This window comes from Trypanosoma brucei, chromosome 4 (genome assembly GCF_000002445.2).
Source record: "Trypanosoma brucei brucei TREU927 chromosome 4, complete sequence".
NCBI lineage: Eukaryota > Euglenozoa > Kinetoplastea > Trypanosomatida > Trypanosomatidae > Trypanosoma > Trypanosoma brucei.
Genome location: NC_007277.1, coordinates 49,150 through 67,443, shown reverse-complemented (window position 1 = coordinate 67,443; position 18,294 = coordinate 49,150). Strand labels below are relative to the sequence as shown.

The window sequence follows — 18,294 nt, the reverse complement described above, 5'->3', positions numbered from 1 at the left end:
ACGCAGCTCCACAAGGAAATAACGCAAACCCACAAGTGCCAAATAACATTGAAGGGCCCATGAGGAGGCCACGGGATGAACATGTAGCACCTCCTCCTGCTCAGCCTCCACAGATGCCGCAGAGATATAAAAGATTTTCTGATTGGAAAATGAACAGTACAGTGAGGGATTTTTTGCTGGAAGAATATGCGACATTGCCCAAAATGAATCTGCATGACTTTTTGAATCAATGCTTCTCAAACACGTATAACACAGTGAATGTGTCAATGGAAACGTTTGTTAAGAATCCTGAAGATTATATTAAGGATGCCGAGATTCTTGAGGATATACAGGGGCTTTATGAGTTCAGGGAGTACAAAAGGATTGTTGAGAAACTGCCTGAAACAGAAATGTGGATAAACTACCTTAAAGAGGAAAAAATTTTTACCATCAGCGATTGGGTGAACGGTGCAACTCCAGAGGTGAAAAACTCCATTAGCCCCGTAGCAAGGGGAAGGTTGAATGCAGTACAACATGCTGTCACGGAATCAGAAGTATGGTTTCTGCCGCGTGTTTCTGTCAAAAGTTGTCGAGATGTTTACGATTCTTTTTACAATGCGAAATGGAGTTATGTGATGTCGGGTTATGATGCGGAGCCACTTGGAATGAAGGTATTCGATGGAAGGCCGCAGCGCATATGGACGGAGGCAGAATTGAATATAACTCCTAAAACTGCCGATTTTGATGCAAGAGTAAAGGAAGGATCCAATGGTTTGGAGATTTTTGTTCTTACGTCGGAGAAGGGTTGGCCATACAACAGGTTTGTATTGGGTTACACTGAGAGATGCAAGACAATTTGCAAGCATGTATATATCCGTCGTGAAATTATGCGCGTGTGGTATATAATCCAACGAGGTCTGAAAGCATGGTGGATGGAAGCAACAGCTGAGGGTCCACCAATACATATTATTATTGGCACGTCTGGAATTGGTAAAACATGTGGCCTTGGATCATTTTTATTTTATTCACTGCTTCACTTCAATGAAGGAATGCTTGATGTTGTTGCATATTTCTTGGAGGATGCTGCCTTCCTGATATACAACCGAGAGGGTGAGGGAAGAGGGACTGTTGATGAATACAAACGCTGGGAGTCTGCCGTTGCTGCCATAAATAAAATGAAATCTGAAAGCAAAGGGCACATTGTTATGGACACAAGGTATGCAATGGAGGAACTATACACTCAACTTCCCTCTGATGTTTGGAGTGTAACTTTCCTCACTTTCCCTAAAAGTGCCCATTTTGATGAGTGGAGTGCAAATAAGGGAGGCCACCATATTATTATAAACTGCGATGATGTGCGTGACATGAAGGCATTTATGGCATGGAAAAAGCTGTCAATACATACAGGAGAAAAGGTGTCCAACAGAAGAAGATACGAATTGAAGAGAGAAATTGAAGATGAGTGGAAAATAGTGGAGGGACGCATTAATTTAATTGGACCGCTGCCTCGTTATATATTTGGTTTAGGTTGTTATGAGTGGCATCTGAAAAGTGTGTATGATGCGTTGAGAGCTATGAAGAAATCTGATAAATATTGCTATAATGATATTATTGAACACACGGCTGACTGGCGGAACGATGAAGTTATGAACAAGTTGGTGAAGATTGTAAGAGTAAAAGGAAATGTTGGAGGAGTCGAATCATACAAATGTCAAGCCCTATCGCTTATGATCAGAAATATGATGATGAATTAATTATGCTTTAGCATGTTAGTGAAATGTGGCTCTGCAACACTTGGTGAACTCGATACCAAAAATAGTATTTTCATTTAGTAAAGGTTTATGCAATGTATATGTTTTCTTTTCCTTCCAGTGTTTCATGTGTGTACGAAATTGTTTGAACTACTTACTGCAGGATGAGAATATGCGTTGAGCAATTAAATTATTATTTTACAGGCATGGGGCAATGAAAGTTTCGGTTCAATCGTTTCGGATTATTGTCTTCGACCTCACAGAGTTCCATTACTCAAAATAAATACATTGTTCTCTACAACATCTTATACTCCAGTTACGCTATTTTGATGGATTTCTTTTGTTTTTTTTTAATGATGGGAACTGCAGCAATATTGAGAGGATTACGGAAACCCATAGTTGTATGTTAAAAAATAAAATAAAAAAAGAGCACAACTGAAAACAGCTACATCGCAACAAAACGAAGGAGTTTTTTGAGTGAGCATTGGACAATGCCAAATGACATTGTAGAATATTATACAAACACAGCTGGTTCCTTTATATTAATTTGGAAGAACACATTGAGATGTGACAGTTTTTGTTTGTGAAGGAAAGCATTGATAACATTACATTGTGATTATTATTTTATCACCTTTACGTATGACATGTTACATTTAGTTAAGCATAAGTGTATTATATATCTTACCTTTATTTTTGTTTACATTTTACTTTTATTATTTCTCTCTTTCTTAAGGGTTGTGAAGTTAACTATGTTTTACAGCAGCACATAACTCACAGGGGTACCCTTATGGTTTCATGAGAAGTTTTTCTTTTCTTCATGTTTATTTAAAATAAACTTTTGTGTTTTTTGAGTCCCACACGTAGCTCACTAACACTGGCAGAATCATAGGAAGTTTGAATTTAATTATTTTCTTCCAATGAGCAAAGCTATTCATCTGTTGGCAAATGGTTATAGCAGTAAAATATATTCTGCAGTGCTTGCTGTATTTTTATTTATTTTTATTATTTACTTTATTGCATATCATTATTTTACAGGTGCTATAATGAAATCATTGTTATTGTGTCATTTCAGGACATTGGGCCACTTATCATTTAAAGTAATTTCAAATTATGATTGTATTGAAACAAATGCATGTTAGTGAAGAATATGCCTCTTTTGATAATTCATATCTTTTTCTCTTTTAATTTTTCATTTTCAATTTAGTGCTATAGTTTTAATTCCATGTATATATTTAACAATGTGGTATTGTTTCATATGGAATGTATCGCCATGGGCTACCATTCACACATTAGTTACTATATTTATGGCTAAAATGTTTATGGCTGAATACTGCATTACATTGCTATCAAAATATTATGAATTAGAATAAAGTGGGAAACGAAAGCTTATATGTAAGTGAAATTATATCAAGTGTTGTATTTCTGCTACTCGTCAACTTGATACATTTTGCATTTTGCATTTACCCCTCCCACGTCCAAAAAAACACAAGGAGGCGAAAAAATATGTTTGATGTATCCAAATGCAACCAATTGTGAAGGTGCGAGTCTCTGTCTATTTATTCTGTGTTTTATATTCTTTGAACTGTGACTCTTCATTTCAATACTCCGGTGTTACGCTGCTCGTTGATCCAAGAAAATAGAAGCAATATCTTTGGAGGAAGTTATTAGTAATTAATTAATTAGTTTGACTCTGAGAGAAAGTAAAAGGAAACACAACCACTGCTTCTTGAGGAACACAATTATGTCGTGAAGCTTCTGATGTTGTGAAGATATATAACACATTTATGGTTATTATATATTTGTATATTCCACAAGATATATTATGATTTCAAAAAAAAAATAAAGAAAGGAAGGAAGGACTTTTGAGGGTGTTTTGTATGTTCTGCTGAATAAAATTAATGGGAATGAAAATATTAGTAACTTAACATAACATAGAAGGAGTTTAGAGATATTATGATATGTAATGCTTAAAGTGTCTCCATTACATTTTTTTTGGAAATAGTTACAGTAACAAAAAGAAATTTACAGTATTTATAAGGAATGAAAATAGGCGGTGAAACATTAGCGGGAAAGAAAGAGAAAAAGTAAATTATTATTTCTCTAATAGATATTTCCATGAATTGATGCAAGGAAAAACAAGCTATTAGCATACGCAAAGTAAAATGAAATGTGTAAAATATTTAGTGATATATAAAGCAGAGAACACATACATACAAATACACGCACAAACACATCCAGCACCTGAGAATACATGAATGTATATTCAATTAACAAAGTTTTTCCATACTTTTTGCCTCTCATACATTCCATATATACCATACATTTGATATATTCCCTACGTTTCTTGTTCTCCATATATTCCGTTTGTTCTATAAATATTCACTGCCTCCCATATGTTCCTTATATATTCCATATTTCTATACAGTGGGAACATTATAAAGCACTTGTCCATGTGGCATAAATTTTCAATGTTTTTTTGCACCATTTTTTTCACTCACCATTCCTCAAAAGAGGTCCATTATTGGATTATTTCTACAAATATATTTATTACCTTCTGTGAGCCTTTCGCTAGCGTTTCTTTTGAGTTTCACCAAGGCACAAACGCAGACACACAAAACTCGAGACAAAGCGGTAGCATTGAGGAAAAGAGGGACAGAAATCCCCCACCCCAGAAAAAAAAAAGGTCACAACAACCACTAAATGAACGAGGCGGAAGCAAATATAGTGAACAACGTGATGAACCTCTCTTTTACCGGAGACATAACTTCATTGTCCTCTACTCTTTCGGATTGCGCATGAAAAGAGAACTCTCACAAGCTCCTTCATGAGTCCTATCGTGAGCCAATGTCGGCCCCACACTGAATCCAACATTGCGGAACCCGGGTCTCCTCTGCCCAGAACTCTCCTCACAATGCTACGACACCGCATGGAATCTCAATGAAGACTGCTGGTGAAACACTACCAAGAGCTGCATCAGCATTCCACGTTATAAAAGGGGAAAAAAGAATTATCAATTCCATAAATATCATACAGAGATTATTCAATACGTTATTCCGGTGGTAAGTATATGGGTTAGAAAAATGATTTATATTTCAACGAGTTCCTTCAATACAACTGAATGCCTCGTATTGGCAGAAAGGAGGAAATAGCAGGAAAACAGTTGTGTATTCATGTGTCTGTACTAATGTGTGTATATCCATACCTCGTGCCGATATTCTTTTCCCCTTTCATTAATATCCATATATTTTTCTGCTTATTGTTTATTTTTAAAAAATGATTTTAATTAATAGAATTTGACCTTTCACAACTGTCAACTCTATACAAAGTGTTTATTCAGGTGTATGAGGCAGTAATATTTTTTGTTTCCATATTATTCGTTGTTTAAAAAGAAATGATACATGAAATTAATTATATTTGGCACATGATAATGAAGTAAGGGAAATATTTATTAACAGCTACTATATTTTGAAATTGTTTTCCTTAATATCAAATACATTATGATATCATATTATGCAAACAGCGGTAAATAAATATTATCTTGCTCTATTACTTTTGATATTATGTTACACAATTCACACACTTTTGTTTTCCTCATCGGCTGCTTTACTTCAGCTATTTATAATTTCAGTTAAAAAAGTAAAGTTAAGAAAAGATAGTTAAGATAATAATTATTATTATAATTGTAATATCAAAAGCCAATAGCCCCGCAGCTCCACAAGGAAATAACGCAAACCCACAAGTGCCAAATAACATTGAAGGGCCCATGAGGAGGCCACGGGATGAACATGTAGCACCTCCTCCTGCTCAGCCTCCACAGATGCCGCAGAGATATAAAAGATTTTCTGATTGGAAAATGAACAGTACAGTGAGGGATTTTTTGCTGGAAAGATATGCGACATTGCCCAAAATGAATCTGCATGACTTTTTGAATCAATGCTTCTCAAACACGTATAACACAGTGAATGTGTCAATGGAAACGTTTGTTAAGAATCCTGAAGATTATATTAAGGATGCCGAGATTCTTGAGGATATACAGGGGCTTTATGAGTTCAGGGAGTACAAAAGGATTGTTGAGAAACTGCCTGAAACAGAAATGTGGATAAACTACCTAAAAGAGGAAAAAATTTTTACCATCAGCGATTGGGTGAACGGTGCAACTCCAGAGGTGAAAAACTCCATTAGCCCCGTAGCAAGGGGAAGGTTGAATGCAGTACAACATGCTGTCACGGAATCAGAAGTATGGTTTCTGCCGCGTGTTTCTGTCAAAAGTTGTCGAGATGTTTACGATTCTTTTTACAATGCGAAATGGAGTTATGTGATGTCGGGTTATGATGCGGAGCCACTTGGAATGAAGGTATTCGATGGAAGGCCGCAGCGCATATGGACGGAGGCAGAATTGAATATAACTCCTAAAACTGCCGATGTTGATGCAAGAGTAAAGGAAGGATCCAATGGTTTGGAGATTTTTGTTCTTACGTCGGAGAAGGGTTGGCCATACAACAGGTTTGTATTGGGTTACACTGAGAGATGCAAGACAATTTGCAAGCATGTATATATCCGTCGTGAAATTATGCGCGTGTGGTATATAATCCAACGAGGTCTGAAAGCATGGTGGATGGAAGCAACAGCTGAGGGTCCACCAATACATATTATTATTGGCACGTCTGGAATTGGTAAAACATGTGGCCTTGGATCATTTTTATTTTATTCACTGCTTCACTTCAATGAAGGAATGCTTGATGTTGTTGCATATTTCTTGGAGGATGCTGCCTTCCTGATATACAACCGAGAGGGTGAGGGAAGAGGGACTGTTGATGAATACAAACGCTGGGAGTCTGCCGTTTCTGCCATAAATAAAATGAAATCTGAAAGCAAAGGGCACATTGTTATGGACACAAGGTATGCAATGGAGGAACTATACACTCAACTTCCCTCTGATGTTTGGAGTGTAACTTTCCTCACTTTCCCTAAAAGTGCCCATTTTGATGAGTGGAGTGCAAATAAGGGAGGCCACCATATTATTATAAACTGCGATGATGTGCGTGACATGAAGGCATTTATGGCATGGAAAAAGCTGTCAATACATACAGGAGAAAAGGTGTCCAACAGAAGAAGATACGAATTGAAGAGAGAAATTGAAGATGAGTGGAAAATAGTGGAGGGACGCATTAATTTAATTGGACCGCTGCCTCGTTATATATTTGGTTTAGGTTGTTATGAGTGGCATCTGAAAAGTGTGTATGATGCGTTGAGAGCTATGAAGAAATCTGATAAATATTGCTATAATGATATTATTGAACACACGGCTGACTGGCGGAACGATGAAGTTATGAACAAGTTGGTGAAGATTGTAAGAGTAAAAGGAAATGTTGGAGGAGTCGAATCATACAAATGTCAAGCCCTATCGCTGATGATCAGAAATATGATGATGAATTAATTATGCTTTAGCATGTTAGTGAAATGTGGCTCTGTAACACATGGTGAACTCGATACCAAAAATAGTATTTTCATTTAGTAAAGGTTTATGCAATGTATATGTTTTCTTTTCCTTCCAGTGTTTCATGTGTGTACGAAATTGTTTGAACTACTTACTGCAGGATGAGAATATGCGTTGAGCAATTAAATTATTATTTTACAGGCATGGGGCAATGAAAGTTTCGGTTCAATCGTTTAGGATTATTGTCTTCGACCTCACAGAGTTCCATTACTCAAAATAAATACATTGTTCTCTACAACATCTTATACTCCAGTTACGCTATTTTGATGGATTTCTTTTGTTTTTTTTTAATGATGGGAACTGCAGCAATATTGAGAGGATTACGGAAACCCATAGTTGTATGTTAAAAAATAAAATAAAAAAAGAGCACAACTGACAACAGCTACATCGCAACAAAACGAAGGAGTTTTTTGAGTGAGCATTGGACAATGCCAAATGACATTGTAGAATATTATACAAACACAGCTGGTTCCTTTATATTAATTTGAAAGAACACATTGAGATGTGACAGTTTTCGTTTGCGAAGGAAAGCATTGATAACATTACATTGTGATTATTATTTTATCACCTTTACGTATGACATGTTACATTTAGTTAAGCATAAGTGTATTATATATCTTACCTTTATTTTTGTTTACATTTTACTTTTATTATTTCTCTCTTTCTTAAGGGTTGTGAAGTTAACTATGTTTGACAGCAGCACATAACTCACACGGATACCCTTATGGTTTCATGAGAAGTTTTTCTTTTCTTCATGTTTATTTAAAATAAACTTTTTGTTTTTTTTTTTGAGTCCCACACGTAGCTCATTAACACTGGCATAGTCATAGGAAGTTTGAATTTAATTATTTTCTTCCAATGAGCAAAGCTATTCATCTGTTGGCAAATGGTTATAGCAGTAAAATATATTCTGCAGTGCTTGCTGTATTTTTATTTATTTTTATTATTTATTTTATTTCATATCATTATTTTACAGGTGCTATAATGAAATCATTGTTATTGTGTCATTTCAGGACATTGGGCCACTTATCATTTAAAGTAATTTGAAATTATGATTGTATTGAAACAAGTGCATGTTAGTGAAGAATATGCCTCTTTTGATAATTCATATCTTTCTCTCTTCTAATTTTTCATTTTCAATTTAGTGCTATAGTTTTAATTCGATGTATATATTTAACAATGTGGTATTGTTCCATATGGAATGTATCGCCATGGGCTACCATTCACACATTAGTTACTATATTTATGGTTAAAATGTTTATTGCTGAATACTGCATTACATTGCTATCTAAATATTATGAATTAGAATAAAGTGGGAAACGAAAGCTTATATGTAAGTGAAATTATATCAAGTGCTGTATTTCTTCTACTCGTCAACTTGATACATTTTGCATTTACCCTCCCCCAAAAAAGAAACACAAGGAATGCAAGTGTATAAATGCGTTTGATATATCCAAATGCAACCAATTGTGAAGGTGCGAGCCTCTGTTTATTTTTTTTACTGTTTTGTATTCTTTGAACTGTGACTCTTTATTTCAATACTCCGGTGTTACGCTGCTGAGTGATCCAAGAAAATAGAAGAAACATTTTTGGAGGATGCTGTTAGTAATTAATTAATTAGTTTGACTCTGAGATAAAATAAAAGGAAACACAACCACTGCTTATTGAAGGACACAATTATGTCGTGAAGCTGCTGATGTTTTGATGATATATAACACATTTATGGTTATTATATATTTGTATATTCCACAAGATATATTATGATTTCAAAAAAAAAAATAAAGAAAGGAAGGAAGGACTTTTGAGGGTGTTTTGTATGTTCTGCTGAATAAAATTAATGGGAATGAAAATATTTGTAGCTTAACATAACATAGAAGGAGTTTGGAGATATTATGATGTGTAATGCTTAAACTGTCTTACTTACATTTTTTTTGGAAATAGTTACAGTAACAAAAGAAATTTACAGTATTTATAAGGAATGGAAATAGGCGGTGAAACATTAGCGGGAAAGGAAGAGAAAAAGTAAATTATTATTTCTCTAATAGATATTTCCATGAATTGATGCAAGGAAAAACAAGCTATTAGCATACGCAAAGTAAAATGAAATGTGTAAAATATTTAGTGATATATAAAGCAGAGAACACATACATATAAATACACGCACAAACACATCCAGCACCTGAGAATACATGAATGTATATTCAATTAACAAAGTTTTTCCATACTTTTTGCCTCTCATACATTCCATATATACCATACATTTGATATATTCCCTACGTTTCTTGTTCTCCATATATTCCGTTTGTTCTATAACTATTCACTGCCTCTCATATGTTCCTTATATATTCCATATTTCCACACAGTGGGAACATTATAAAGCACTTGTCCATGTGGCATAAATTTTCAATGTTTTTTTGCACCATTTTTTTCACTCACCATTCCTCAAAAGAGGTCCATTATTGGATTATTTCTACAAATATATTTATTAACTTCTGTGAGCCTTTCGCTAGCGTTTCTTTTGAGTTTCACCAAGGCACAAAAGCAGACACACAAAACTCGAGACAAAGCGGTAGCATTGAGGAAAAGAGGGACAGAAATCCCCCACCCCAGAAAAAAGGGTCACAACAACCACTAAATGAACGAGGCGGAAGCAAATATAGTGAACAACGTGATGAACCTCTCTTTTACCGGAGACATAAATTCATTGTCCTCTACTCTTTCGGATTGCGCATGAAAAGAGAACTCTCACAAGCTCCTTCATGAGTCCTATCGTGAGCCAATGTCGGCCCCACACTGAATCCAACATTGCGGAACCCGGGTCTCCTCTGCCCAGAACTCTCCTCACAATGCTACGACACCGCATGGAATCTCAATGAAGACTGCTGGTGAAACACTACCAAGAGCTGCATCAGCATTCCACGTTATAAAAGGGGAAAAAAGAATTATCAATTCCATAAATATCATACAGAGATTATTCAATACGTTATTCCGGTGGTAAGTATATGGGTTAGAAAAATGATTTATATTTCAACGAGTTCCTTCAATACAACTGAATGCCTCGTATTGGCAGAAAGGAGGAAATAGCAGGAAAACAGTTGTGTATTCATGTGTCTGTACTAATGTGTGTATATCCATACCTCGTGCCGATATTCTTTTCCCCTTTCATTAATATCCATATATATTTCTGCTTATTGTTTATTTTTAAAAAATGATTTTAATTAATAGAATTTGACCTTTCACAACTGTCAACTCTATACAAAGTGTTTATTCAGGTGTATGAGGCAGTAATATTTTTTGTTTCCATATTATATATGGTTTAAAAAGAATGATACAGGAAATTAATTATATTTGGCACATAATGATGAAGCAAGGGAAATAATTTATTAACAGCTACTATATTTTGAAATTGTTTTCCTTAATATCAAATACATTATGATATCATATTATGCAAACAGCGGTAAATAAATATTATCTTGCTCTATCACATTTGATATTATGTTACACAATTCACACACTTTTGTTTTCCTCATCGGCTGCTTTACTTCAGCTATTTATAATTTCAGTTAAAAAAGTAAAGTTAAGAAAAGATAGTTAAGTTAATAACGGTTGTTAAAATAGTTATATCAAGAGCCAATAGCCCCGCAGCTCCACAAGGAAATAACGCAAACCCACAAGTGCCAAATAACATTGAAGGAGCCATGAGGAGGCCACGGGATGAACATGTAGCACCTCCTCCTGCTCAGCCTCCACAGATGCCGCAGAGATATAAAAGATTTTCTGATTGTAAAATGAACAGTACAGTGAGGGATTTTTTGCTGGAAGAATATGCGACATTGCCCAAAATGAATCTGCATGACTTTTTGAATCAATGCTTCTCAAACACGTATAACACAGTGAATGTGTCAATGGAAACGTTTGTTAAGAATCCTGAAGATTATATTAAGGATGCCGAGATTCTTGAGGATATACAGGGGCTTTATGAGTTCAGGGAGTACAAAAGGATTGTTGAGAAACTGCCTGAAACAGAAATGTGGATAAACTACCTTAAAGAGGAAAAAATTTATACCATCAGCGATTGGGTGAACGGTGCAACTCCAGAGGTGAAAAACTCCATTAGCCCTGTAGCAAGGGGAAGGTTGAATGCAGTACAATATGCTGTCACGGAATCAGAAGTATGGTTTCTGCCGCGTGTTTCTGTCAAAAGTTGTCGAGATGTTTACGATTCTTTTTACAATGCGAAATGGAGTTATGTGATGTCGGGTTATGATGCGGAGCCACTTGGAATGAAGGTATTCGATGGAAGGCCGCAGCGCATATGGACGGAGGCAGAATTGAATATAACTCCTAAAACTGCCGATGTTGATGCAAGAGTAAAGGAAGGATCCAATGGTTTGGAGATTTTTGTTCTTACGTCGGAGAAGGGTTGGCCATACAACAGGTTTGTATTGGGTTACACTGAGAGATGCAAGACAATTTGCAAGCATGTATATATCCGTCGTGAAATTATGCGCGTGTGGTATATAATCCAACGAGGTCTGAAAGCATGGTGGATGGAAGCAACAGCTGAGGGTCCACCAATACATATTATTATTGGCACGTCTGGAATTGGTAAAACATGTGGCCTTGGATCATTTTTATTTTATTCACTGCTTCACTTCAATGAAGGAATGCTTGATGTTGTTGCATATTTCTTGGAGGATTCTGCCTTCCTGATATACAACCGAGAGGGTGAGGAAAGAGGGACTGTTGATGAATACGAACGCTGGGAGTCTGCCGTTGCTGCCATAAATAAAATGAAATCTGAAAGCAAAGGGCACATTGTTATGGACACAAGGTATGCAATGGAGCAACTATACACTCAACTTCCCTCTGATGTTTGGAGTGTAACTTTCCTCACTTTCCCTAAAAGTGACCATTTTGATGAGTGGAGTGCAAATAAGGGAGGCCACCAAATTATTATGAACTGCGATGATGTGCGTGACATGAAGGCATTTATGGCATGGAAAAAGCTGTCAATACATACAGGAGAAAAGGTGTCCAACAGAAGAAGATACGAATTGAAGAGAGAAATTGAAGATGAGTGGAAAATAGTGGAGGAACGCATTAATTTAATTGGACCGCTGCCTCGTTATATATTTGGTTTAGGTTGTTATGAGTGGCATCTGAAAAGTGTGTATGATGCGTTGAGAGCTATGAAGAAATCTGATAAATATTGCTATAATGATATTATTGAACACACGGCTGACTGGCGGAACGATGAAGTTATGAACAAGTTGGTGAAGATTGTAAGAGTAAAAGGAAATGTTGGAGGAGTCGAATCATACAAATGTCAAGCCCTATCGCTGATGATCAGAAATATGATGATGAATTAATTATGCTTTAGCATGTTAGTGAAATGTGGCTCTGTAACACATGGTGAACTCGATACCAAAAATAGTATTTTCATTTAGTAAAGGTTTATGCAATGTATATGTTTTCTTTTCCTTCCAGTGTTTCATGTGTGTACGAAATTGTTTGAACTACTTACTGCAGGATGAGAATATGCGTTGAGCAATTAAATTATTATTTTACAGGCATGGGGCAATGAAAGTTTCGGTTCAATCGTTTCGGATTATTGTCTTCGACCTCACAGAGTTCCATTACTCAAAATAAATACATTGTTCTCTACAACATCTTATACTCCAGTTACGCTATTTTGATGGATTTCTTTTGTTTTTTTTTTAATGATGGGAACTGCAGCAATATTGAGAGGATTACGGAAACCCATAGTTGTATGTTAAAAAATAAAAAAGAAAAAGAGCACAACACTGTCAACAGCTACATCGCAACAAAACGAAGGAGTTTTTTGAGTGAGCATTGGACAATGCCAAATGACATTGTAGAATATTATACAAACACAGCTGGTTCCTTTATATTAATTTGGAAGAACACATTGAGATGTGACAGTTTTCGTTTGCGAAGGAAAGCATTGATAACATTACATTGTGATTATTATTTTATCACCTTTACGTATGACACGTTACATTTAGTTAAGCATAAGTGTATTATATATCTTAACTTTATTTTTGTTTACATTTTACTTTTATTATTTCTTTCTTTCTTGAGGGTTGTGAAGTTAACTATGTTTTACAGCAGCACATAACTCACAGGGGTACCCTTATGGTTTCATGAGAAGTTTTTCTTTTCTTTATATTTATTTAAAATAAACTTTTGTTTTTTTTGAGTCCCACACGTAGCTCACCAACACTGGCAGAATCATAGGAAGTTTGAATTTAATTATTTTCTTCCAATGAGCAAAGCTATTCATTTGTTTGCAAATGGTTATAGCAGTAAAATATATTCTGCAGTGCTTGCTGTATTTTTATTTATTTATATTATTTACTTTATTGCATATCATTATTTTACAGTTGTTATAATGAAATCATTGTTATTGTGTCGTTTCAGGACATTGGGCCACTTATCATTTAAAGTAATTTGAAATTATGATTGTATTGAAACAAGTGCATGTTAGTGAAGAATATGCCTCTTTTGATAATTCATATCTTTCTCTCTTCTAATTTTTCATTTTCAATTTAGTGCTATAGTTTTAATTCCATGCGTATATTTAACAATGTGGTATTGTTCCATATGGAATGTATCACCATGGGTTACCATTCACACATTAGTTACTATATTTATGGTTAAAATGTTTATGGCTGAATGCTCCATTACATTGCTATCTAAATATTATGAATTAGAATAAAGTGGGAAACGAAAGCTTATATGTAAGTGAAATTATATCAAGTGTTGTATTTCTTCTACTCGTCAACTTGATACATTTTGCATTTTGCATTTACCCTCCCCCAAAAAAGAAACACAAGGAATGCAAGTGTATAAATGCGTTTGATATATCCAAATGCAACCAATTGTGAAGGTGCGAGCCTCTGTTTATTTTTTTTACTGTTTTATTTTCTTTGAACTGTGACTCTTTATTTCAATACTCCGGTGTTACGCTGCTGAGTGATCCAAGAAAATAGAAGCAATATCTTTGGAGGATGTTATTAGTAATTAATTAATTAGTTTGACTCTGAGAGAAAGTAAAAGGAAACACAACCACTGCTTCTTGAGGAACACAATTCTGTTGTATAGCTTCTGATGTTGTGAAGATATATAACACATTTATGGTTATTATATATTTGTATATTCCACAAGGTATATTATGATGTTGAAGAAAAAGAAAGGAAGGAAGGACTTTTGAGGGTGTTTTGTATGTTCTGCTGAATAAAATTAATGGGAATGAAAATATTTGTAACTTAACATAACATAGAAGGAGTTTAGAGATATTATGATATGTAATGCTTAAAGTGTCTCCATTACATTTTTTTTGGAAATAGTTACAGTAACAAAAGAAATTTACAGTATTTATAAGGAATGAAAATAGGCGGTGAAACATTAGCGGGAAAGGAAGAGAAAAAGTAAATTATTATTTCTCTAATAGATATTTCCATGAATTGATGCAAGGAAAAACAAGCTATTAGCATACGCAAAGTAAAATGAAATGTGTAAAATATTTAGTGATATATAAAGCAGAGAACACATACGAAGACACGCACAAGCACATCCGGCACTTCAGAATATATCATATATTTCCTTATTCTTCATATATTCCCTATGTTTCTTGTTCCTTATATATTCCATATATTCCATATGTTTCAGATAGAGAGAAAACATTGTAAGGCATTTGTCCATATAGCATACATTTTCAATACTTCTTTTTCACCATTATTCCACTCAGCACACTCCTTAAAAGAGGCCTAATATTGGATTGTTATTCCCACAAATATATTTGTTCCCTTCCGTGAGCCTTTCGTTTCTTTTGAGTTTCACCAAGGCACAAGATCAGACGCATGGCAAGGTGCTCCAATACCAAAACAAAAACAAATACCTTTCATGCCTTCATATGTTCTTTGTATTCATGGTTCCATGGCCGCAAGAAAAAAAACACAGGATCACTTAAAGAATAAAGAAAGTGAGCAGCATTTGTTCGTCAGGTGAGAGAGGTTCCTCTTTGATGTATAAGATTTTATTTTCATTGGTTTTACTTTTTACGGCGATTATTATTGTATATGTTTTGATATCTCGTACTTTCATTTGCACACTGTGTACTGATTAGGAGTGTGAGAGTATGTATTAAAATTGTTGTTGCAAAGTTAATAAGTAATGGAAACGTCATTCCGAGTGACGGCTCATGTGAGATTATGCGCAAGTTCTGATAGTTGTTTGTATTATTTCTTAATGTAAAGATCCTTCACCATGCGCATGAATACCTTTAACCGAGTATTCTACGTTTTGCATAGCTTATCAGTAAAGCTATTATATGCTGTTTTTCATGGCAATGCCACATTTATTTATTTTTTTTGCTTTTCCATACCCATATATATGTAAGTATATTATTTTTTCTGAAATGATTGTGTGCAGTAACTGGGAATTGTTGTTTGAGTTTTACTCCCAACAGAAATGTTTATTCATACTGTCATACCTTATTTGTGCTTAAGTTGCTGTGACACCCCAACACATGATAAGATTTGTATTGAATCCTAATTTCAATAAATAGTTTTCATCTTCCATATTAATTCCTAATATTCATTGATTGTAATTTGGTTTAGAAGTGTATCTTTTTATATTCCCCTATTTTTAATCTCTTTTTTAATTTATGTTACAAAGAAAGGAAATAACACAACACACTCAATTAAGATTATTATTCGGACAGTGAAATGAATCAGAACGGCGGTAGTGTGGGAGATACTCGGAATGTTTTAAATGGATGGTTGAATGGTGCGTACCGCCCAATGAAGAGACAAGCCAGCCGAGAAAACGAGAACCCATCAGAAACCGGAGAGGGCAAGTCTCTCGAAGAGAAATTATACGATTCCACCTATAATGCGAAATGGAGTTATATTATTATCGACGATGGAACTCAACCATTGGGAATGACGTTGGTTGATGGAATGCCCAATGAAGGTTTGATGTGGAAAGATGAGGAACTTAATGTTGTCCCCAAAATTGAGGAAACTCTTGAACAGAAGCCGGAACGCACGGAAGGAGTTGAGCTGTTGGTTCTTACCTCAGAAATGGGTTGGCCATATACAGGCTTTGCCCGGGGAAGTAACAGTGACATATTCATTCGCAGAGAGGAGCTCCGCGTATGGAATGTTGTAAGGAGTGGAATTGAATTATGGCGTACCCAGCGTGTTATACCGGGATGTCTTTATTTACCACGATCATACGTTGCCATTGGTAATCCTGGGATTGGCAAATCTCAGAATTTGGGTTCTTTTATCCTCTACAAGTTATTGCATTATGATGCGGAAGAGTTGCCTGTTGTTGCGTATTTCCGTGGTGTAGCCGCATATATATTTGAAAAATCGGATAATGGTGGCGTTGGCAGAGTTAGGGAGTACAGTAAAGAAGCGGCTATAACGTTTATGAAGGTTATATCATCTAATACACGTGGTTATATTATTTATGACTTCGTCAACAAAGGCGAGCAGCCACCGGCAGATGTGGCTCCAAAATGGGGAAGCATTTTGATCAGTTCACCCAATTTGAGAAATTTTGACAGCTGGCAAAAGCAACGTAAAGGCGCTTTTATTGTTGTTAACTGCTGGGAAATGAGTGAAATGCGGGCTTTCTTCTCACGTATGGGACTCAAGCTGTTTCCTCAAGCCACGCATGTTGAGTTGAGGGAAAAGTGGAACATGTATGAGAACCGTGTGGAGCGTGTCGGACCTTCACTTCGTTATGTGTTTGACGAAGTAATGTATGGACAGGAGCTTACTGCAGTGGACGGGGAATTGGGGAGTATCGTAGCAGGTAACAAGTACGGAATATATACTAAGGTACTGGACAACTGTGGGGAATGGAGGGACAATGATGCATCACATAAGCTCGTGAAGATCGTTCGTATCAAAGCTCGAGAAGGAAACTCCTTTGACACGTATGTCTGCGTGGCGCATTCTGAATCTATAAAGAAAAGAATTTTGAATGTAGTGTTTTCCGGCATTGCTGAGGAGTGGGCACTGACAACTGGTATGATGCGGAATGCATCTGCCATCGGGCTTTATTTTGAGGAGAATGCAATTAAATATTTGTGTTCCCCCAGAGTGTTAACTTGCTTCGTAAGTTTAATAACGAAACTTCCAGCAAATGAAAGGGCCAGACGCATGAGGACACGCAAAAGCATTTTGCAACACGTAAGGGATGACCTCCTCAAAGTTGGTCGAACAAACACAGTGCCAGGTGACATCAACTGGGCTGAGTCGGAGGGGGCTCCGGTGGAATTATATGTGCCGTGCATTCCCAACTACCCCGTAGCGGATGCATTCTTTATTGTTGATGACAAGGAGGCTGCACAGGCTTCAGGAACCACAGGAAAGAAAACTATTGTGTTGTTGCAGTTTACTGTTGCCAGCAGACATGACACAAAAACCGACGAATTCATTCATTTGTTACAATCCCTCTTGCCAAGTGCGGAGGGAGGGGGTCACCAGAATGAGGCTACCGTTGAGCAGTTGGAGGAAATTACTGAGATGTTTCACTGGGAAATCATTTACGTTCAGCACTTCGAATCCACAGCGATGAGGTCTGAGCAGAAGTGTGAAATTACACAGGGTAAGGCAAAGCACCGCAGTCACCAGTTTGTGAAGGGATTCTGGAAGAACAATGTGCAGCAGTACCATGTGCAGTATGAGGATAACATAGTTATCAAAATGCTTGCGGTGGCTGCTGCGGGCCGAAGGTAATTGGCGAACCTCGAGCAAGCCAACAATTAAGTAAGCACTGTGAAGAACGAATGAAAGGGCAAGAGGAGGCGTCACATTTTGTGTTGGAGTAATGAAGTTCACTCATCGTATATCCTGGACAGGCTCCTGGTAGCGTAACGAACTTACGGTTGCGTTGGTGTAATCCTTTCGCAACTGTTTACATCCACTCTGCGATTCACCGCACGACGGAAGGCGTACGAAATCCGTGGTATCGATTGTATTTTGCGTGTGTTGTCACAATGAAATGGATAGTAACAATGGTATT

The 18,294-nt window shown here is 36.2% G+C and overlaps 4 protein-coding genes across 4 annotated transcripts, besides 10 other annotated features; all 4 read left to right on the top strand.

Annotated features, from left to right (window-relative positions):
- Positions 1-18,294: part of a sequence feature (sequence corresponds to BAC RPCI93-5D20) that runs on past both edges of the window.
- Positions 60-1,733, top strand: Tb927.4.280 (retrotransposon hot spot (RHS) protein, putative; the record flags this gene model as incomplete). The annotated part of the gene is made up of 1 exon (XM_839085.1): positions 60-1,733. One exon carries the CDS (start codon positions 60-62, stop codon positions 1,731-1,733), a length of 1,674 nt encoding a protein of 557 aa, XP_844178.1.
- Positions 2,137-2,157: a sequence feature (AT_rich).
- Positions 2,715-2,739: a sequence feature (AT_rich).
- Positions 4,990-5,019: a sequence feature (AT_rich).
- Positions 5,392-5,412: a sequence feature (AT_rich).
- On the top strand, positions 5,494-7,167 carry Tb927.4.270 (retrotransposon hot spot (RHS) protein, putative; the record flags this gene model as incomplete). Its single annotated transcript, XM_839084.1, has 1 exon — positions 5,494-7,167. The coding sequence occupies one exon, from the start codon at positions 5,494-5,496 to the stop codon at positions 7,165-7,167; it is 1,674 nt and encodes a 557-aa protein (XP_844177.1).
- Positions 7,571-7,591: a sequence feature (AT_rich).
- Positions 8,153-8,199: a sequence feature (A-rich).
- Positions 10,422-10,451: a sequence feature (AT_rich).
- On the top strand, positions 10,926-12,599 carry Tb927.4.260 (retrotransposon hot spot (RHS) protein, putative; the record flags this gene model as incomplete). Its single annotated transcript, XM_839083.1, has 1 exon — positions 10,926-12,599. One exon carries the CDS (start codon positions 10,926-10,928, stop codon positions 12,597-12,599), a length of 1,674 nt encoding a protein of 557 aa, XP_844176.1.
- Positions 13,414-13,434: a sequence feature (AT_rich).
- Positions 13,584-13,608: a sequence feature (AT_rich).
- Positions 15,981-18,008, top strand: Tb927.4.250 (retrotransposon hot spot (RHS) protein, putative; the record flags this gene model as incomplete). The annotated part of the gene is made up of 1 exon (XM_839082.1): positions 15,981-18,008. One exon carries the CDS (start codon positions 15,981-15,983, stop codon positions 18,006-18,008), a length of 2,028 nt encoding a protein of 675 aa, XP_844175.1.